General features: G+C 51.7%; 8 protein-coding genes across 14 annotated transcripts in view; 3 read left to right on the top strand and 5 right to left on the bottom strand.

The window, feature by feature from the left end:
- PPTG_23620 overlaps window positions 1-2,024 on the top strand; it is a 4,107-nt gene extending 2,083 nt beyond the window's left edge. Inside the window, exon 2 of one of the 2 annotated variants that reach the window (XM_008912188.1) lies at window positions 436-2,024. In XM_008912188.1, coding sequence (XP_008910436.1) covers window positions 436-1,851 — 1,416 coding nt within the window. In that variant the 3' untranslated portion in view covers window positions 1,852-2,024. Of the gene's footprint in view, window positions 1-9 lie in introns of both variants that reach the window. The other variant, XM_008912187.1, reaches the window with a different exon arrangement.
- A 42-nt stretch (window positions 2,025-2,066) lies between these two features.
- PPTG_15146 (hypothetical protein) lies at window positions 2,067-4,649 on the top strand. The gene has a single exon (XM_008912186.1). It carries the CDS (start codon window positions 2,113-2,115, stop codon window positions 4,492-4,494), a length of 2,382 nt encoding a protein of 793 aa, XP_008910434.1. The 5' UTR covers window positions 2,067-2,112; the 3' UTR covers window positions 4,495-4,649.
- On the bottom strand, window positions 4,546-5,841 carry PPTG_15145 (hypothetical protein). The gene has a single exon (XM_008912185.1). It carries the CDS (start codon window positions 5,721-5,723, stop codon window positions 4,683-4,685), a length of 1,041 nt encoding a protein of 346 aa, XP_008910433.1. The 5' UTR covers window positions 5,724-5,841; the 3' UTR covers window positions 4,546-4,682.
- Window positions 5,842-6,955: 1,114 nt separating this feature from the next.
- PPTG_15144 (hypothetical protein) lies at window positions 6,956-9,330 on the bottom strand. Of its 4 annotated transcripts, XM_008912181.1 has the most exons (5): window positions 9,109-9,330; window positions 8,922-9,026; window positions 8,240-8,850; window positions 7,637-8,162; window positions 6,956-7,549 (listed from the first exon to the last, which is right to left on the bottom strand). In XM_008912181.1, the coding sequence occupies exons 1-5, from the start codon at window positions 9,298-9,300 to the stop codon at window positions 7,310-7,312; spliced, it is 1,674 nt and encodes a 557-aa protein (XP_008910429.1). In that variant the 5' UTR covers window positions 9,301-9,330; the 3' UTR covers window positions 6,956-7,309. The 4 variants fall into 4 exon arrangements, with proteins under 4 accessions (XP_008910429.1, XP_008910431.1, XP_008910430.1 ...); XM_008912183.1 differs by having other exon boundaries at window positions 6,956-8,162; XM_008912182.1 differs by lacking the exon at window positions 8,922-9,026.
- A 71-nt stretch (window positions 9,331-9,401) lies between these two features.
- On the bottom strand, window positions 9,402-11,600 carry PPTG_15143 (hypothetical protein). 3 transcript variants are annotated; one of them, XM_008912178.1, is made up of 6 exons: window positions 11,117-11,600; window positions 10,898-11,046; window positions 10,771-10,834; window positions 10,142-10,694; window positions 9,880-10,056; window positions 9,402-9,799 (listed from the first exon to the last, which is right to left on the bottom strand). In XM_008912178.1, exons 1-6 carry the CDS (start codon window positions 11,516-11,518, stop codon window positions 9,510-9,512), a joined length of 1,635 nt encoding a protein of 544 aa, XP_008910426.1. In that variant the 5' UTR covers window positions 11,519-11,600; the 3' UTR covers window positions 9,402-9,509. The 3 variants fall into 3 exon arrangements, with proteins under 3 accessions (XP_008910426.1, XP_008910428.1, XP_008910427.1); XM_008912180.1 differs by having other exon boundaries at window positions 10,898-11,600; XM_008912179.1 differs by having other exon boundaries at window positions 9,880-10,694.
- Window positions 11,601-11,632: 32 nt separating this feature from the next.
- On the top strand, window positions 11,633-15,568 carry PPTG_15142 (hypothetical protein). Its single transcript, XM_008912177.1, has 2 exons — window positions 11,633-14,655; window positions 14,735-15,568. Exons 1-2 carry the CDS (start codon window positions 11,734-11,736, stop codon window positions 15,386-15,388), a joined length of 3,576 nt encoding a protein of 1,191 aa, XP_008910425.1. The 5' UTR covers window positions 11,633-11,733; the 3' UTR covers window positions 15,389-15,568.
- On the bottom strand, window positions 15,560-17,364 carry PPTG_15141 (STE/STE20/YSK protein kinase; the record flags this gene model as incomplete). Its single annotated transcript, XM_008912176.1, has 4 exons — window positions 15,560-16,505; window positions 16,575-16,949; window positions 17,011-17,090; window positions 17,161-17,364. The coding sequence occupies 4 exons, from the start codon at window positions 17,362-17,364 to the stop codon at window positions 15,560-15,562; spliced, it is 1,605 nt and encodes a 534-aa protein (XP_008910424.1).
- Window positions 17,365-17,425: 61 nt separating this feature from the next.
- On the bottom strand, window positions 17,426-19,054 carry PPTG_15140 (hypothetical protein; the record flags this gene model as incomplete). The annotated part of the gene is made up of 6 exons (XM_008912175.1): window positions 17,426-17,824; window positions 17,892-17,992; window positions 18,057-18,272; window positions 18,345-18,622; window positions 18,692-18,872; window positions 18,934-19,054. 6 exons carry the CDS (start codon window positions 19,052-19,054, stop codon window positions 17,426-17,428), a joined length of 1,296 nt encoding a protein of 431 aa, XP_008910423.1.
- Window positions 19,055-19,104: the final 50 nt, after the last annotated feature.

Here is a 19,104-nt window from a genome sequence, read left to right as displayed (position 1 = left end):
AATCGTAAGAAGTTCGATCTGCTCTTGGATGCTCGTGGCTACAACCGCATTATGATGACGCTGGAATTCCTCGAGCGCAACGACGAGATCAAGGAAATTTTGGAGGAAATGGTCGAGAACAACGTGCGTTTTGACACCCGAACGAACAACATTATCGAGCGCAACGCTGAATACCTCAAGGATACCACCTTTGTCGCTGATCCCAACAAGAGCAAAGCTGCAGGCTTCACTCTAAGCCCACGAATTCGCGAGATGCTTGCTCAGGGTAACACAAAGGCAGCGGCGGAGTTGGTGGATTCCATTGCGAAACCCGTGGAAAAGTCGCAATTGCCTGAAGATTTTGAAGGTGAAATTCCTGACGACGCGTTGATTGTGAGTCCTTCTGTGGCGAGAGACGCTGTGCGAGTGTACATCAAGACGAACCAGCACGACAAGGTGGCTGCTTTGGTCAAGGGTTTCTCCGTGGTGCGCGGCAAGTACGCCTACGCTCTGGCTGAAGTGATCACTCATTACCTGAAGCTGAGAAACAAGACGGGAGACGAGCTCAGTTATGCTGCTAGTAAGGCGATGCTCTTCCAAGGTGTTCAGATCTACCGCGTAGACGACACACTAAAGCTTTTCCGTCGCTTCCATGATCCCGACGCTGCTGTGGAGCTATTCGAACAAGTGCTAGCTTCGTATTGGGGAAAGGATGGGAGAAATGTGGACATGTCTGTGGCAAATGCAGATGAAGATGTGGGTGAGTACCAGCCCAAGCCATATTTTGTGAATTTCAACATTGGCAAGGTGATCAACTTGGTCCTGCAAACACTGGTCGAGAATGGCCAGGTGGAGAAAGCTCTGGATACGTTGAACATGATGGAGAGCCGCGACCTGGATGCAAATCAAGGCAACTACGTCACAATTCTCAGCTCAATGCGCAAACACCTGCGGAACAACAACGCGAACCGAAAGGTGAAATACGACATTAACAATGTTCAGATGGTGCTTCAAGACCTCAGGAGCCGTAACGTGAAGGTGAACAGAGCTGTAGTGGGCTTCCTGTGTCCTGCCTACGTTGGAGCTAACAAGCAGCAGCGACTGGAATTACTGGAGGCTTTTGCCGAAGCTCAGAACGACCCCAACGATAGCTACATCTTGCCACACCTGTGCTATGAAACACTGCTGAACTTTATGGCTGAAGAAGGTAACATCTCGGAGGTTCGAGAGCTCTATGAGGAAGCCGTGGCTTCTTTGAACGAGAAGGAAACGCGTGGCGTCCCGCGAGGCTGGGTGACTATTCGTATCTCGAAGCTTGCCAAGGAGGGCAACATTGAAGAAGCCGAGCAGATCACGATGCAGATGCCCGAGGAGTGTGGTGGCTACACGTTTAGAGCTGTGGTATCAGTGCTGCGTGGAGCTATTGAAGCTCAGAAGCTGGAAACCGTCGACAACATGATTGCGCTGCTGGAAGACCGTGACTTTGTTGTCGGGTTGGCAGATGCTTACGAGCTGGTGCACTTGGCCCGAGAGAAGGACCTCTCGCTCAAGGTTTTGGACATCATTCGTCTCTTTGAAAAGGGTAACTTGAAGGAAGTGGCTCCTGCTGAGGAAGGCAAAGGGAACCTGGAAGCGGCCTTCGTCAGGCGTCAACACGGTGACGTTCACGCTCTCCGGAAAGTGAAGACGATGTACACTGTGGCTTTAAAATTGTGCGAGAAGAACGGCCTCTGGAAGCAGGCGCTGATCCTGCGTGACCGAATGATCACGCTGTTCGGACAGGAGGCCATGGACGAGATCAGCTCGGGTCAGAGTAATTCGACGAGGAAACATCGCGAGCGCAAGGACAAGCAGTCGGACGACGAGGAGTAGATTGTCACCAATAGATCAGGCAGACCAGTTTTTGGGCTTCTCGCTCTGGACGACATCGAGTTGAGCATTCCGAAGATGTCAAATAGAGCCATGGAGCTAGTGACCACTGAATAGACAGTTAGCTAGAAGGCAATAACAACGATAAAAAGCTTCATGAACAGAAACTAACTCCCATGCTGCTGGCAGCACGCCATAACTTCTTCACCATCGTTTCTAGGTCACTGATTGGCTGATTTTCGGCCGGGTGTCAATACAACTCTAATGTGGCGGCGACTGGCGAGGAGCTCCGCTCTGGTGGCTGCCCGCGCGACGGCGGTGCGTCGCGTGGACGTATCCAGACTCCACACGCGTCTGGCTGTATGTGTTCCATGCACTCGACATCTTGCTGCCTCAAGTCGAGCGCTGAGCTCTTTCTCCAACACTCCCTATGAAGCCCGCAGTGATGACATCAAAGTGCGCGACTTGGCACTTCATGAGCTGGTGCGGCGGCCGTGGGTCGAGCTACAAGAGTACTACGGACCTGTGGAGATGTCCAAGGTGCGACAGACACTGCCCATGACGTGGAAGGAGTTGAGCATCCACGCAGATGGAAGCGCAGTAGTAGCTCCGGAGATTGTTGAGGACTTCTACGAGGCTGCGAGACGCTGCAGATTGCCTAAGTTGCAGCGAGACGTCTTCAACTACATGGAGACCCACTACTTGTACCACATTAGCTTCACGATGTATGTGCAAATGTTCGACAACCTCATGGCTGCTAAGGAATTTCAGAGGATGCGCGGGGTATATGAGCGTGGTATGACTCGATACGACCACGAACAACGCCAGACCCCGCCCGAGATCATCTACCGCATTGGTATTAGTGCTGCTATCGCACTTGAAGACTTCAGAGGCGTGAAGACGCTGATGCGCGACATGGAAGCTAACGGTGTCAAGCCTTCCGTTGAAATCGTAACCCGAGTGATGGTTGCTCAGGCGACGAAGGGAGAAGTGAAGACCGTGGTGGAGGCGGCTAAAAAGCTGGACCCGCAAGATGGGAGAAAGTGGCACGAGGCCGACGTGAATCGCGTAATTACTAGTCTGGGAATCGCAGGAGAACCTGATCTGGCGTTGGACTTCTTTCGAAGATCTCAGTCACGGTTGACGCCCAAAACACTCATGAAACTATTAATTGTGTGTCGTGAAAACTCCCGGCCGAAGCATGCACTCGCCCTGCTGGCAAACCGTCGCCGCTTTGGAGTAAAAATGCTGCCAGCACAGTATCCGACGATGCTTGAGATTGTTGAGGAGTTGGGTATTGGTGGTGCCCCTGGGAATGAATTGGTACTCATTCTCAAAGAGATGCGTGACAATGGCGCGCCGTTCAGCGATCGCGTACATGCTCTGATTGCTCGTAACCTGGAACTTTTGCACGGCACACCGTTCATGTTGATCTCGTCACCCTCACAGGACGGTCATACACAAGCACACGTGGAGATGGAGTCTGAGTCACGAACAAAAGAGGCAGATACACCATTGTTGCACGAGTTGCTGGATGCACGCAAATTTGCCCAAGCTGCGGCGATCGTTGATTCATACGCCGTACCAGTGAGCGATGCTTCTAACCCGACCAATGGGCAAGAAAAGACAAGCCTCCAAGACGAAGAGGCGATTATCGTTCCGCCTTGGTTGGCGGATATGGCGGTTGAGGCTTATTCGCAGAACCAAGAGATAGACAAAGTGCGTTCCCTTCTGCGGGGATTTCTGTGCGTGCGTGGGGACTTCAAACACGCACTCTCACGTATTATTGGCCTGTTCGGTGGCAAGGGCAGGCTGCGTGACAGTCGCATGGCATATGACGCCTTTTTGGCGATGCAGTTCCAGGGCCTTCCAATTTTTCGCGTCCGAGACGCGCTTACACGCTTCAAGCAGAACCAAAATAGCGAGGCCACCTTCGTGCTACTGAAGCAGGTTTCAAAGCAGATCGGTGAAGCTTTGAAGGACACTAACTGCGTTAAAACTGCCGCAAGACATCAAGAGGACTTCATGGGCGTGTTAAAAAGGTCAGATGCACTCAGCTTTGACCCGGCACGCACCGTGCGCGATGTACTACGAATCTTTTTGAGTTTGAAGAGACTCGACCTGGTCGTCGCTGCACTAGACCAGCTGGAGTCGGATGGAATTCCTATTCGAGCGGTTGATTATGAGAACATCTTCAATACCATGACCAAGAACACCAAGGATGGCAAGTTGTACGCAGCAGAAGACTTTATGAAGGTTTGGGAGGACATGACGCGACGAAATGTTATACCCAATAAGGCTACGTTACGCGTGGCCATACCAGTTTTGTGTGGACAGGAGGGTGTTTGCGACGATGGATGGAAGCGCAGGAAGCTCGCAATCATCGAGGGATATCATCAAGCAGCAAATGATCGTTTTGATAACTACGTGCTGCCAATCACTTGCTTTTCGACGCTACTTGAGGCTGCCGCTGAGACGGGAAGTATTGAGGACGTGAATGCTATCCATTCTGGTGCGGTGAAGGCGCTGGGAATGACTATGAACAAGAAACACCATAGTCCTGACGATCACAGCAAGATACTCGAGACGTGGAATGCTATCAAGGCGGAAAAGATTGCAACAAAGAGCACTCATGGATCTACCTAGAAAATTTGCTTAGCGAATGCTGTTGGATGGGATTGTTAAACAAACATAAAGTCCAAGTAGAAGGATTCCATTCTTTCTCTGGCGTACGGTAAACAAGAACTTACTACATAGTAGATAGAAATCTTCTTGCAATCAGAAGATAATGATGATCTTAATTGTTTCATCTTAAATAGTTGTCTCTGTTTCTATTAACCCAGACTGTCGACCGACGTCAAGACCATAGATTCGTTGGAGTGCACCTCGTTACTGCAGGTTGGGTGGCTCGCGGCGTGGTGTCTCCTTCTGTGCTTCGTCTCCGAATTGACCGTCGATGGGTCGCTCCCACACTGTTTTCGGTTGCGGAGACCCAGGCGAGTCATGACCTCGTCAAACGAGCGGCACCACCAGGTCTCTGTGCGATACTTAATGGAGCCGACAGCGCCGAAGCGTCCGTCACGCGTACGGAAGGCGTGCATGTGAACGTGATCGATACTGTTGAACGGGGGTGAATGGAAGGCGAACTTAAAGTCCGACTCGGAGTCCTCGTCCGTAGAGTCCGTTGAGATGTGAGCCCGCTCTGCCTTTGAAGGAGCTAACATCACGGAAGGACGAGGCATTTCACGTAGGACGCTGGCGGCGACCTCGCGCATACGACGCAGCAGTGCCGCGTCGTCGGGTGTGAGCTTGTTCACGTTGCGAATGTGGCGGCGTGGCACCACCAGGATGTGGCTGACGACCACAGGGGCCAGGGGACGGAAGACCACTATGTCCTCGTCCTCGTAAAGGAAGGGCTCGTCGCCGGACTCCAGGATCTCGCAGAAGCGGCAGTGAACCAGTGCGCCGTCGTGGCCGTACGTGACGCCCTTACGAGATACTGAGAATGTTGATGACGTCGAGGAAGATGATGAAGAGACCGACGCTGGAGACGAGCACCCGGACGAGCTGTGTTGGCGGCGCTTGCGCATGGACTGGCCCAGCATGACGGACACGGGGGACAATTCCTCCGTGTCAGACCACGAGTGGTTCATGGTGGCGAGATCTGTACTGCGAGCGGGCGTGGGGACGCTTGCGCGGGCAGGCATCTTGACTGTGGCGGACTCGCTGCCTCGTACCTCCTCGACCGCTCCTGTTTCAGACTCCGTGGCGTGGAAGTGCGGAAGACATGCGCGTAGGCGCTTGCGGAGCCGCCGCTCCTTCTTAGGCTTGGTGCTGCTTCTGGGAGCACTGCTCACCGACATAACTGTGAGCATCGGACGCGAGTTCCTACTGTGCTTCTCGCTGCAAAGAGGAAAATGGGGGAACTCGCTCAGGGGGCAAAAAAACAATTATGCGCCTGCCTCAGCCGCCGCCAGTTACTCGACGTTGGACTTGACGTCTCAAATTGACGCAGGTTCAGGGGAAGGGTATGCCTATCCTAATTATCATCCTCGCCCCATCTTTTGCGCCGCAAAAAGTGCCCAAATTGTTAACCAACAAATGGCATCTTCACATGTTCAATCGGTAGAGTATGAAGAACCTGACGATCCCGTAGACGATGAGCTCACCTTGCTTAAGTAATATTGTAGCCCCTTCTCAAGATAGACTATGGGTAGGCAGGCTGCTTGGGTCTTTTTACGAGCAACACCCCATGCAACTCTGCATCCGAGCAACATTCTCGGCTAAACGTCTAGGTAGCGAGGGGTTGACGAGTCCAGAATCCCCACGCCCACAAGTGTATAGACGCATTTGCAGCAAAGTAAACGTTAATCTAGAATTTCTAATGCAGCGCGCTGAGGCAAATGAGACGATGACCGATAGGTTCGCTGGTGTTCCGGATTATTATCCTGCGCATGTGAAAGGCATGGTCGCGGTTTGTTAGGCAAGCAAGCTCTGCCATGCGATAGGGCATTGAACCATCCACTTGGGGATTCACAGAAGTTTGCCCACGATCAAGATAACTTGCAGGTAATCAATCTCCCCTGATAAAGCGCTCTTCAAGCGATACAGGTACATGTATTTTCCAGGCATACTTCTTCGAAGTTAATTTTTTGAAGTTGCCCATTTTTATAAAGCCCAATTCAAAATTGAGACAGGCAGCGATTACGGCCGGTGGCGGTAAGACTCTCTGAACTTTCGTTGCCACCGCTGATTGGCTACTCTGTCCGGATAGTATGTCCATCCGGATAACGACGTTTGTGAGAGGACGGTCGTTCCAAACAGCAGCGCTTCTCTCAGTGAGACGGATCCACCTTTTTGCTTGCGGAGAAGCGACCGCAACGAATCGTTGACAAAGATAACCGCGACTGGTGCAGTGTAGGCGACCAAGCTGCTGCTGCCTGCCTCAGATCACACGTTCACGCCGTCGTGGCTGTTTCAACCGCTTCCCAAGAACAGAAGGAATCTGCTTGGCTCGCGCTGCCATCACGATGGTTGCGACACACAGCAACCTTGCTAAGTTTCATTCGTATGTAATTTATCCGCCAACGCCAACAAGCTGTTTGCTCGTGCATATATCGCCTCTGGTCATTTCTATCATTCCCCCTGAGTCAGGACTCCTCAGCACGAGGAAGCAAAGATGGCAAGGATCGAGTGTGCGTTACTAGTATTACGCAATTGTATGGCGGAGTGAATACAGAGCATAAACTACGCTTTCTATCGTGGCTTGTTGCAGCCGCTCCTACCTTTCTCGTGAGACGGACGCTGTGTGAACAGGGTCAACTTCACTTGCAAAGAAAAGGCCACTCCGCTTGGATCCTTGCTGCCAAGTTCGCGTAATGACCACACGGCGGAATGACGAACCATCGAGGTTCAATTCGAGCAGCCACCACTGGCGGCCCACCAGCAATCGACCACCACTCTACCAGAGCTCCGTGATAATGAGCTGCCCTGCCAGCTTCTGCGTAACGACACGCTCGGCGTCTTCTTGTGTGGTGATCACACCGTTCGAGTACTCCGGGTGCTTGAGTAAAGCCGCAGCGATTGCCTTCTTCACGGCGCGGCCCATGTCCAGACTGCCGCACACGTAGATGTAGCCTTCATCTGCGAGGAGATGTCGAGCCACGAGCTCGCTCTGGTCACGCAGCGCATCTTGTACATACTATCGAAATTGACACAATGACAAAAGCGGGTAAATATTCGTAGTACATGCAGCTCTCCAACCACTGCAACCACATCACCCACGTACCCGTTTTGGTTGGTCATTTTCACCTGAAAATTCTACGTGCAGCTTGTCCAGCACACCAGAGTCCCGTGCACGCTGCAGCTCCTCACCGTACAGAAAATCCACGCTCGCTTCACGGCAGCCGTAAAACAGATAAGCTGGTCGATGGTGATGTGGTGACGTATCATTTTCATGCTCAAGATCCTGAAGGAACGCTCGGAACGGCGCAATTCCTGTTCCTGCGCTGATGAGCATGATAGGACGACGGTCGTGGAACGGGAACACAAACGACGACTGGTAGAAGGAAGCGCGAATGGCATCACCCTGCTTCAGCATTGCAAGGTAGCTGGAACACCGCGGCAGCGGCTGCGCATCCGTTTTACGAAGTCCTAACGTGATGGAGACGATATCGGGAACAAATTGCCGTGACGAGGATACTGTGTAGTACCGCGGAGCAGTGGGTGGCGCGTTCTGGAAAAACTCGGCAAAGCTCAAGCGTATTGACGGAAAGCGGTCGAAAATATCTGCTACAGTCACGTGCTGGTGCGGCCTGCAATGAGGAGGCAGATACAACACATTAACAATCAAATAATCATTGCACCATGCACAGCTCAGTAAATCGCTCACCTTTCAGCTTGAATGGCTTCTGCCGTCTGAGGCGACATTAACGCAGCAACGTCATTCTCATCCGAAGCGTAAGCAGCGAGGCTGCGAAGGAAGCTTTGGCGGGGAGTTGAGTCCAGATCGAACGTCCATGTAAGTGCATCGTGCACAGTTCCAGCGCGAGCAAATGGACGGTGTTCAAACCCTTGATGCTGATGCTGGCCATCGTCTGGGGAATCCGGAAGAAGCTCGGCGGTGAACACGACATTAGGGTCCTCTACGTGCAAGTGTACAAGCATACGCTCCACCACAGATGGGTCGTTTGGTACGTATACACCGATATTCGATGCTTGCTCACTGACGAGTTCCTGTTGATCATCGCGAATGTGGAGGTCAATGTGGCGTACCGATCGCCACGCTCCATCCGCTGTTTGATGTGGAGCACTGATTACATCGTTCGCTGCGACCTCGAACACTGCGCGATCGGCCTCTATTAGCAGCTTCCGCCGTGTATCTGAGAGTTCTTCGTCGTCTTTGCTTGAATAGAACGACAAGTCGTACTTGGACGCCGGAGGTTCAGGCTTTTTTCTTTGGTTCTGACTTTGTAGACTGAGCTCGTACTCCAGCAGCTTCTCCTGCACCACACACATAAGTACCAGTTAGTTGATTTCGCTCAAACTCGTGCCCAACTGCAGCACCGACAAACCTGGTAGACTAAGAGCACGCAATTGGGGCAATCCAAGTGGCAGCACTCGTCGTCCTTCGGCTTGACTGGAGGAGTCAATGGACCTGATGGTGCGAATTGCTCAGGCTGAACGATGACAGTACACCATCGTCACAAAATGCTAGTACTACAACTGGTACATAGCCACATACCGACTAATTGCACTTACATTTTCCTTCCTTCGTTTGAGTGCCATCTCTCGTTCGAACTCCATGAAGGCGTCCATGCCATCACTCAGGAATCGCCTTTGATGCTGACAATACTGCCCAGTAGTTGCTTGTGTAGATCTTGCATTGACGCATAAAGCTGCAGCGCGATACGCACGGAAGCGTCCGCGGCGTAGCACTCGCTGCATTAACATGTCTGCACTTCTTGTTGTCTCCACCTCACGATTGCGCCTACATTAAAAAAAGTACCTGTTAATTGGTACAAATACGTCAGAAGGCTGACGAAAAAAATAACGTTGAAGTGACAAAGTCAAGTTTGGTGGTGCGTTTTATTGATCGCATTTTTTTCTTGAGTTGTTGGACGAGTTTCCAGTGGTGTCACTGCGAGATTTACTCCCCACTTCTAAGGAAGGAGAGAGATAGTCTCGTCGCCGCCGCGCACTTCACGCAATCGGTTGCGTCGAGCCTTCGCACGCAGGGCGAGCAACCCAGCAATGCCCACCAGTCCCAGCAGCAAGTAGCTTCCGATGTAGTCAGAAGCCTGGAACCCCGCATGGCCGTCAGCCGTTGTGGTCATCAGATTTGATGAGGGGCTTTTGTGTTTCTTCTTCTTGGGCAACTTGCAGTCGTGCTGAGTGCGTGGGTTGCGTGCAAACGCAAAGGCCTCGGCAAACTCCTCGATATCGCACAAAGCTACAGCAGAGGTGAACAAAAGTCAGCGACAAGCTTATTGAGCTTCGAACGTAACAACAAGCAGACAGCACAAGACGTACTGTCGTGGCATTCTGGAATATGCTGAGGTTCCCCGTGGAAGATCATCCGAACCGCGTGCGAGCCGCTCTTCGTCTTGTATACTTCCATCACCAGCATGCCCGCGTACGGAGTCCAGAGGCGGTCCCAGTTCTCCTTCACTGAAGCAGCCAGGAACGGCATGATCGTTGAATCGTGAGCTGCAGTCAACAGGTCAAATAACAGGACGTCGGTCAGTGGCAAGCATCTAGCACTAAGCATAGAAAAGAGTGACTGCATATGCACCCATCGTAACGGAGAGCTTGTACGTGTCCGGGTCGTCGTTCAGCACACCATCGAGTCGAGTCAGCATGTCGTGAGCCAGCGGTTGCATGGCAAGCTTGGCATACCACGAGTCGTTGTATGTGAGAAAGATACCCTGGCGCACCTCAACTTCATGGTACGTCTTGGTAAACGTTTCCTCATCAATTCCAGGTGGCAACTCCAGATCATTGCAACGAGCCGTGCTTAGACACTCCAACGCGGAGCCCCATGAAAAATTGCCCACAAGGTCATTGAAGTGGTGCTCAATCTCAACGGTGGCAGGGTCGCGGAGGTGTTCCCAGAACTCCGGTGATTCATTGGATAGCTGTCCGATGTGTCCCATGAACGGACAGATTTTCTCGTTGGCGTTAATGTAATCGACGGAGATATCGGCAACATCCCACGAGAGCATGCGGTGAAGCTCAAGGGATAGTGTGCCGTCTACTGGGAAAAGCCCATCGATCAAAGCTTGGCCCGATCCCAGTGTACGCTCTTGATCATCACTACGGAGGTAAATCTCGCTCAACTCCAGTTGCTGATAATTCACAAGATAGATGAGGCAAACCTGAGCACCAGACCTCTCCAGATATTCTGAAGTGAGATCAACGTACCGACAAGTTTGCAGTGGGGAAGAGTTTGAGCGGGCCATCGCCTACATAGGCGTCACGAAGAAACCTGCCACGTTGCGGTTAGCAGTTGCCCTCTAAAATACCTAGGACAGCGTGATGATCAACTCACTGTCCGTTGGTCTTATGTTGGTGACGGCCCAGCGGGAGCAGTCCACCAATGACACAGTCACCCTTGAGGATATTGTGACCATCCATGTAAGACTTGCGGTACAGTCGTCCAAACCCTTTCGAGTGCTCATTCGGGTTAATATCTTGAGACTGTAAACAATCAGCAGAACGACATCAATCGCACCATACACGTGCCAAAACAATGCAGCACGTTGCCTACCGAGACAGACGTGGTAGTGCAGTCCCATTCGGCGTTCATGGGGTTGTGCTTGTGCGAGTCCCAACAGAAAAGCTTGGCATAGGGCGCACGAGCACCGTGGCGTGCGATGATCTGAACCTGCTCCAGGGATTCCACACGTTCGGCTTGTTCAGGGGTGAGTGGCGGGACGCGCGAGGCCTCGATGCCGTCGATGTCGTTGCAGTAGCGGTGCGGCGCCCAGCCATCATACGGGCCGGCGCTCACCGCTGGGGCGCCTACTAACGCAGCAATCAACACAGCAAGGCGCATACCCGTCAAGCTTATCCGTCTCCTTGCGCTCGGGTGTCGGCGTCGCTTTGAATCTCTGCACCGGATCTCTGGAAGATCGCCAATCAAATCGGCCGTTGAAGTCGACACCACCATCTTTCATACCGGTTCTGATTCACAACTCAACCGGTATCCAACAACCCATTTCGCACCTAAGCGAATTTTCCGCATGTGCCCGTTACGACACGGTCAGCGAGGCATTACTGAAGGGGAAGCTTCTCCTTTACACCTTTTTCCCCTGCTCTCTACCGACTGGGGGAAGTTCTCGTCTCACAAAGTCCTCGTTAAAAATTTCACCACCGTTGTCCACAATGGAGAGCGGTTCTGAAGAAGAAGATAACGTCGTGTTCCTGCGCGAGGAGCTGCGCAAAAAGACGCAGGAGCTCAAGCAGATGCAGGACGAGTTCGACGAGTACACGCAGTCCAGCCACGAACTGGAACTGGAATTGGAGCAAGAATTGTCCCGCGTGGAGAAGCGCAACACCCACCTACTTAACAAAAACCAGTACTTGGAGCGCGACCTGCAGATCGCTCGTAATAAGTTGGAGGAGGCACTGGACCAGACGCGCCAGTTCGAGAATGAGCTTCAGGCCACACGCGCCGAGCTACACGCAGCCGTACAGGCTCGTCGCAAGCTTGAGCAACAGCAGGATGAATTAGAGACGCAAGTGCGTGTCCTGCAGGCCACAGAGTCCGATATTCGGCACAAAATGGAGCGCGAGATGGAGGAGAAGGTCTTCCTGCTGAGCGACCAGGAGGAGCTCCAGCATGAGCACGAATTGGCCACCGAGCGCTTCCGTACTGAGATCATGGACCTTAAATCGGAGCTCTACGCACTGCAGCAAAAGTATGAAGACGCAACGACTGTGTCCGAGACGTTCTCGAATAACGACAGTATGGCCACGACCCGTAGCCAGTCGGAGGACGATGATGAAGGCTACGACTCGAGTTACAACGAGAACTCGCTGCGTCACTCTACGGCGCACGAGCGTGATGAGATCAGTCGAGAAGTGCTGATTGAGTCGCTGCGAGAGGAAGTCGAGGCACTTTCAGCCAATGTACAGGACGAGACAGAGGCCCGCGCTGCAGCCGAAGCCGAAGTTCAACAACTTCGTGAGAGTCTAGCTCATATGGAGGCTATGGAGGCCGAGATGACTGAAATGACCGATGAATTGATCGGTAAATCGCAAGAAATTCGTACTCGAGACGAACAGATTGAAGAACTGCGGGAGTCGTTGCTGAAGCTCCAGTCCGAGATGGCTACAGCTAATGATGGAGGTATTGAGTTCACGAACGAACGTGAGAATATGCAAAACCAGCTTGAAGAGAAGGACAAGGAAATTGCGATCCTTAAGGACGAGGTGGACGCCCTCAAGTCCCAGTATGATGATCTGGCAGAGAATGAACGTCAACTCAAGACCCAACTAGAGCAGGAGAATGAAGTTGTGGACGAGTTGAAGGAGCAAATTGAGACCTTGACGAGGAACTTTGAGGAAAGCAAACAGGAGCGTAGCGAGCTGGAACGAAAGCTTCAGTTTGGCAAGGGCGAGATATCGCAGAACCGCAAGGAAGTGGAGGAGCTCAATAGTTTGAATTTGGACCTCCAGAAGCAACTGGACGAAGCAACCAAGAGAACCTCCGAATTGGAGCGTGCATCATCTTTGTCGACAGCGCCCACTTCGGCGCCTACCTCGGAGAAGGAAGCGGCTGAATCCAAGCGACTGATGATGGAGATTCAGACGATGCGAACGTCTCTGAACTCTCTGTCAGCGGAGAACGCTCGGCTAAGGAACCAGGAAGGCATGTCGTCCAGTGTTGTACCGGCTAAGCGAGTATCAGCTGACGTGCTGCAAGTGAACTTCACGCCTGAACAGCTTGCGCGGAAATATCTGGCTGAACGGACGCGCAATGCTTCGTTGCTGTCGCGTCTGCAGACTGTCTGCGGTAATATCCAAGTGTTCTGTCGTGTGCGACCGATCATCAACGAAGAACTGGAAAAGTCGTGGGGCTCCAAGCTGGCAGTGAACGTGGTGAATCAGGCAGATTTGGCGGCTATGGATATCCGACCGGACCGTTCGTTCTCCAATGACGCTGATGGCAGCAGCGGGAACATGGAAGCACTGGCAACTAACAGTTCGTGGAAAGTATTCACATTTGATCGCATATTGGGCCCAGAAGAGACTCAAAACGATGTTTTCCGTGAAGTGGAGCCGATCGCGCAGTCTGTTGTGGATGGATTCAAGGCGTGTATCTTCGCATATGGACAAACTGGTTCAGGTAAAACGTACACTATGGAGGGTACACCCAGTGATCCTGGTCTAAACTACAGGATCATCAGCCATCTTTTCCAGTCTGTTCAATTGCGTGGAGCTATCTACACACCTGAACCTGTCAACAACGAGGACCAGGACGATGAGATGAATGGTCTGCACGGCGCTACTGAATCTTCAGTCTACCACGTTCAAGTCGGTGTGCTGGAAATCTATAATGACTCGTTGCGTGACTTGATCAACACAAGTAACCCGAAGGGGCTGGAAATTCGCCATGACTCGGCAACTGGAGATATTTGCGTTCCGGATCTGACAATGGCGACTGTGTCTTCTCCTCAACAAACGATCGACGTGCTGCGGAACGCACAAACCAACCGTGTCACTGGAAAAACCAATTCGAATATGCACAGTAGTCGATCGCACAGTATTGTGATTGTGCAGATCTCGAAACGCCGGCCGGAAATTGATGGTGCTGACAAGGATCCAGCCGAGATTGAGGTAGATGAAGAGGGATGTGGCAAGCTGTATCTCGTGGATCTGGCTGGTTCGGAGAGGGTCAAGAAGAGCAATGTGAGCGGAGATATGCTCAAGGAAGCAGCTCATATCAACAAGTCTCTTTCGGCTCTGGCTGATGTGATGGAGGCTTTGGATAAGAAGATGGCGCACGTTCCATACCGTAACTCGAAACTCACGTATTTGCTACAGGATGTACTAAACTCGTCGTGCAAGACAGTGATGATTGTGAACGTCGGTCCAACGATCGAGAACGCGAGCGAGACATTCCGGTCGCTTCAGCTAGCGGAACGCGTGCGCAATATCGTGGTGGGCAGGAACCAGATTGTGAAAAACAAGAAGGATATCTTGTCGGCCAAGAAGGCGTTTGCCGAGCTCCAGTCGCTGAAGCAGCAGATGCAAATCTCCAAGAGGAAGTACATGCAATCACAACAGTCTGTGGTCGCTCTGGTAAGTCGCTGTGGCTCTGCTCTCTATTCGAGGAGGCATTTGTTCTCACGTCACGGTTCCGATGCCTCCTCTCCTTCAGAAGCGCGACCAGAAGAACCAGTCGGAAAAACAGTCGGCTGCGCTGCAGAACCGGCTTAGAGCGTGGGAGACGCAGAACGAGAGTCTGAAGACTCAGAACGAATCCCTGAAAAAGCTCGTGGATGATCTAAGCAACCAGCTCAAGGCGGAGCGAGAGACCAAGCAGAAGGAGGCGGAACAACGCGAAGCAGCTCAACGATTGCTGCGACAGCAGAATGCAAAGACTCGCGTGTCTTCATCGCAGCAAGAGGCTCAGCAAAAGTTGCTTCACGAGCGCGAAGAAGAGATCAAGAAGCTACGTCAGCAGTTGACTGAGGCCAGACGACGAAGCACTACCTCACTCATCCCGCGGTTACCATTGTCGTCACCACCGATGAAGAAGTCGAAGAGTACTCGTCCTGCAAGCACACCCGGTAATAATCAGCACGACGATAGTGCAAGTACATCGGGCGTGCAGAGCACAGGTGCTAGTCGAGTTACGAAGACGCGAACAGTCGCTCGGAAGTCGTCCGGATCTCGCTTACAGTCCAGCACTACATCGACCAATGGCACCAGTTCAGATCAAAGTCCATTAAGTAGCAAACGCCCGAGTTCGCTGGGCCCTACGAGATCAGCACGGTCAACCTCGAAATCGAAGGCTGGTGTCTGGAAATAATTGGTCGAAGCTCTTTAGATCGCGATAGAGAGCAGCATTCCGTCAAGGCCTGAAGGCAAAGGTGGTGATCGATCGTAGATCACCGTTAGTTCATCCAGTGAGTAAAGGATTCAACATCGCAGTACATCAGAGCGGCGTAATCAATTCTTTGAATGTAAGAACAGGGTTTGATCAACTTGAGTTCCCTGTTACGTTCGCGTTGGCAGGAGGCATCACTGCGTTTGTGTAGTCTGCTAGACTCCGCAGCACTTGCCGGAGTAGGCCCTTCTGTTGACTTACGTTGTCAAACACGTGCAGCAACTCAAAGAGGAGATCTTCTTGCACCTCGGTGGCAGCTTCTGCAGCGTCACGATGTGTCGGCGACATGAACCCAATAGTCGGCGGATTGAGCACACGCTCCAAGACGTCACTGATCGCAGGTTTCACAATGCTGTTGAACGCTTCGTCTTCGTCGTCATCCTGATCCTCGTTCTCAACTTCATGCAGTGGCAATGTCGAATCGATGCCTGCCGTCGCTGTAGTGTTGGTATTGGAGGTCGAATATGCGTCAACAGAGTCATCACCTTCTCCAATTGATTCACCAGGAACGTCATGGTCGTCGTTTCTACTAATTGGAGCAGCAGCTGCCACTGCAGCTTCTGCTTGAGCCTTCAACTCCTGCTGAAGACTGGTAGATGACAGACGAATGGTGTTAAAATCCCATCCACTGCCCACTGACGCGTCTCGAGCATGACGCTTGCCGCTATCCCTTTGACCGTAGGATGGCAGAGTGTCATCAAGTCCGCCACTCAGAGGTGGTTTGTAGCTGTTGTGTCCGAATCCGTTCTCCACACGACCATTGTTGTAGCAGCTATCTTTACTCTGAGAATTTCCATCCTCCTGGCCATCTTGCTGCTGGTCTTCTAATTGGTTCCGATCTAAGAGCTCCGTTAGATGAGATATGTGCTTGGCTGAGCGGATGAATGGGTGTTGCAATAATTCAGTTGCCGTCGGTCTATCTTGTGGGGCTTTCTGCAGGCAGCACGATACGAAATCAACGAATCGAGGCGAAAAACTGCCTTCTAACACGGGCGGGTCCATCGTCGGGATCATGAACAGCACTTTCATCGGATGGATGCTGTTCGGATGCCAAAAAAAAGTCAGTAAAATTTGTAAAACCTCTGGATCGAAACAAAGTATTACGTACTCGGCAAGCGGAGGTGCACCCTTGGCCATCTCGATCGCGGTGATACCCAAGGACCAAATGTCCGCCTTAAAATCATATTCCGACTCTTGAATGACTTCAGGCGCCATCCAAAACGGGGTCCCCACTGCCGTGTTACGCTTCGTCATCGTCTCTGTAATTTGTCCAGTGACTCCAAAATCCGCCAGCTTCACGTGACCATCTCCGCTAAGTAGTACGTTTGCAGCTTTGACGTCGCGGTGGATCTTCTTCTCCGAGTGTAGATATTCCAGTCCCTTCAATAGTTCACGCAGAATAATGGCGATAAAAGCCTCGTCCAACGGACCATTGCGCATAACATCCGACACTGATCCACCCGACAGAAACTCCATGATGATCCTGCACCAAACAATACGTCAGTCCAAGGAGAACACGATACAGTAGACAGAGTTTCACAAACCAAAGCTTCGTTCCCGCAATAAATGATCCCGAGTACATTGTGAGCTGGTCACAGGAGCACTGTGACAGCACATGGATTTCCTACTCATCGACAGTCAACCGTTAACCCATCTATATGTCACACAGTAGAAAAACTTGGAGACGATCGCACCTGCTGCACGTCCTCGATCTCATCGGCCGCTGACTCGAGATCGATGATCTTGATAGCGACCACCTCGTCCGTGTGGGTATTTACCCCTTTGTAAACATCCCCGAAGGCACCTCCGCCGATACGTTCCAGCAGCTCATACTGCACCGTCGGGTCCAGACTGCCGCTCATCCTGTTGACACAATTCGTGTTCTCAAATGGCAGCATAATCCCCCCTCCCAAATTCTATGTCGACTTTCTATTGGTTGATAATGTTTGTAATCCCACTCTACGATTGGTTGATATTCAGAAGACCAATTTTTAACGCCATCTGCCGATAGTGCTCTTCCAGCTTCTGATACTCGGCGTCGAGGAAAGCTTTGCGACGGTCCGCGCCCATGCCGTCCAGCTCCTCTGTATGCAGGCGAAACAGCCGCTTCTTGACCTCAAGTCGAAATTTCTTGTGCTGCGCCTCGTCGCTTGGATCCACAAACGTGAATTTCCGCGCCTCGTAGCACGTTTGCACCTGCTTCTGCGTGATTTTGAGCTTCTCTTGTACAGCGTGGATGTCTGCAGTAGTCAATGCTTCCGTGCCTTGACCAGTGCCGCTAGCGTCCTTACTCCCCTCGGGAGACATAGAGAAGAAATTGTTCTTGATGCAGTTCTTCAGGTCGACCAGGTCCCGTAGCTGAAACGAGTCATAAGCTTTTGGTAAGCTATTGGCACAACAGCAGACATTGCAAGATATTACGTACGCTAGCGAACGCTGGGACCGGGTCCTCTACAGTCAGTTCGTACACGTGTTCATTCGCCACTGCTTGCGCATGGATGCATTGCACCAGACGCTCGGCGTGTCCTGTATAGTCACGTTTCAATTAGAAATTCGTCAACGAACAAGCAAAAGTAGTTTAGAGATTCACCTTGGCGCTGGTAAGTTGGAAAAATGAGTGCTTGGCAAATACGGTGCGTCTCATTCTGATCTGGCTTGCAGTATGTAGCCTTCCGTCCGAGCGGATTGAAGAATTTGAAGACTGTGATAAAACCCACAGGGCAGAATGGTCCGTCACCCTCCTCAGTTCGCTCGTAGATCAAATACACCAGCCATCGCGGATCCGTCACGTCCACGGCATCGGCTCCTGAAGATCATAGTTTTATGTGAATATGCTTTAAAAAAAAGGCTAATGGAGCAACACGCAAGGCCCACTCACCTTCGATAAACCATAGCGACAGTGTTTGCAAGTTTGCAAGGAGTTTCTGCGCAGGCTCGTTGTCTTCTAGCTTGCATTCGTAGATTTCAAAGTGCCTATCGTGGGCAGAATCCTCACCTTTGCTTGCAGATGTCTTCATACTGTACGACTCGATACATTTCCCTGGCGGACCGGTAAAGCTCGCCGCAGCCTTCCGTAATGCAGCGACAAACTCGTCTTTCTCTTTAACGAAGCCCTCTGGTAACGACGGCGTCAATTTTGCAACAATATCATCTGCACTGCGTTCACACAGCGTTACAAGATCAGCAACCAGTATCAAAACTTCCACCGTCAAAATAAACACTCACGTGTCCTCCTTCTCGTTGAACTCAACATCCAACAGCGCTCTGAAGTCGAATCCATTGAAAGTCGCGGCGATCTTGAGGCCTTCATATCCATCTATTACTTCGTCGGTGTCGAACGCGTGATACGAGAATTTTGGGGAGAACCATTCGAGCTTCTGCGCTTCAACTTCGTCGGCGTCGGTTGCTATGTCACCACGAAAGCAGTTAAAGCAGGATGACAAAATGAAATTGTACTGTGTGCGTACCAATAGCCAGTGATATAGCATCATTACAAGACACCGAGTTCGCAAAGCGAACGCGCTTCACAGCGGGGGTCTGGGCCTCATCCACCGGGCGCTTGATTCCTGCAGTCTCCGTTGGCGCCATTTTTTTTTTTTGCCTTCAGATCGAATGGATTTTATGTTAGTTACACCATT

This window comes from Phytophthora parasitica (assembly GCF_000247585.1).
Source record: "Phytophthora parasitica INRA-310 unplaced genomic scaffold supercont2.44, whole genome shotgun sequence".
In the NCBI taxonomy this organism is placed as follows: Eukaryota; Oomycota; class Peronosporomycetes; order Peronosporales; family Peronosporaceae; genus Phytophthora; species Phytophthora nicotianae.
This window is presented reverse-complemented; position numbering and strand designations above follow the sequence as displayed.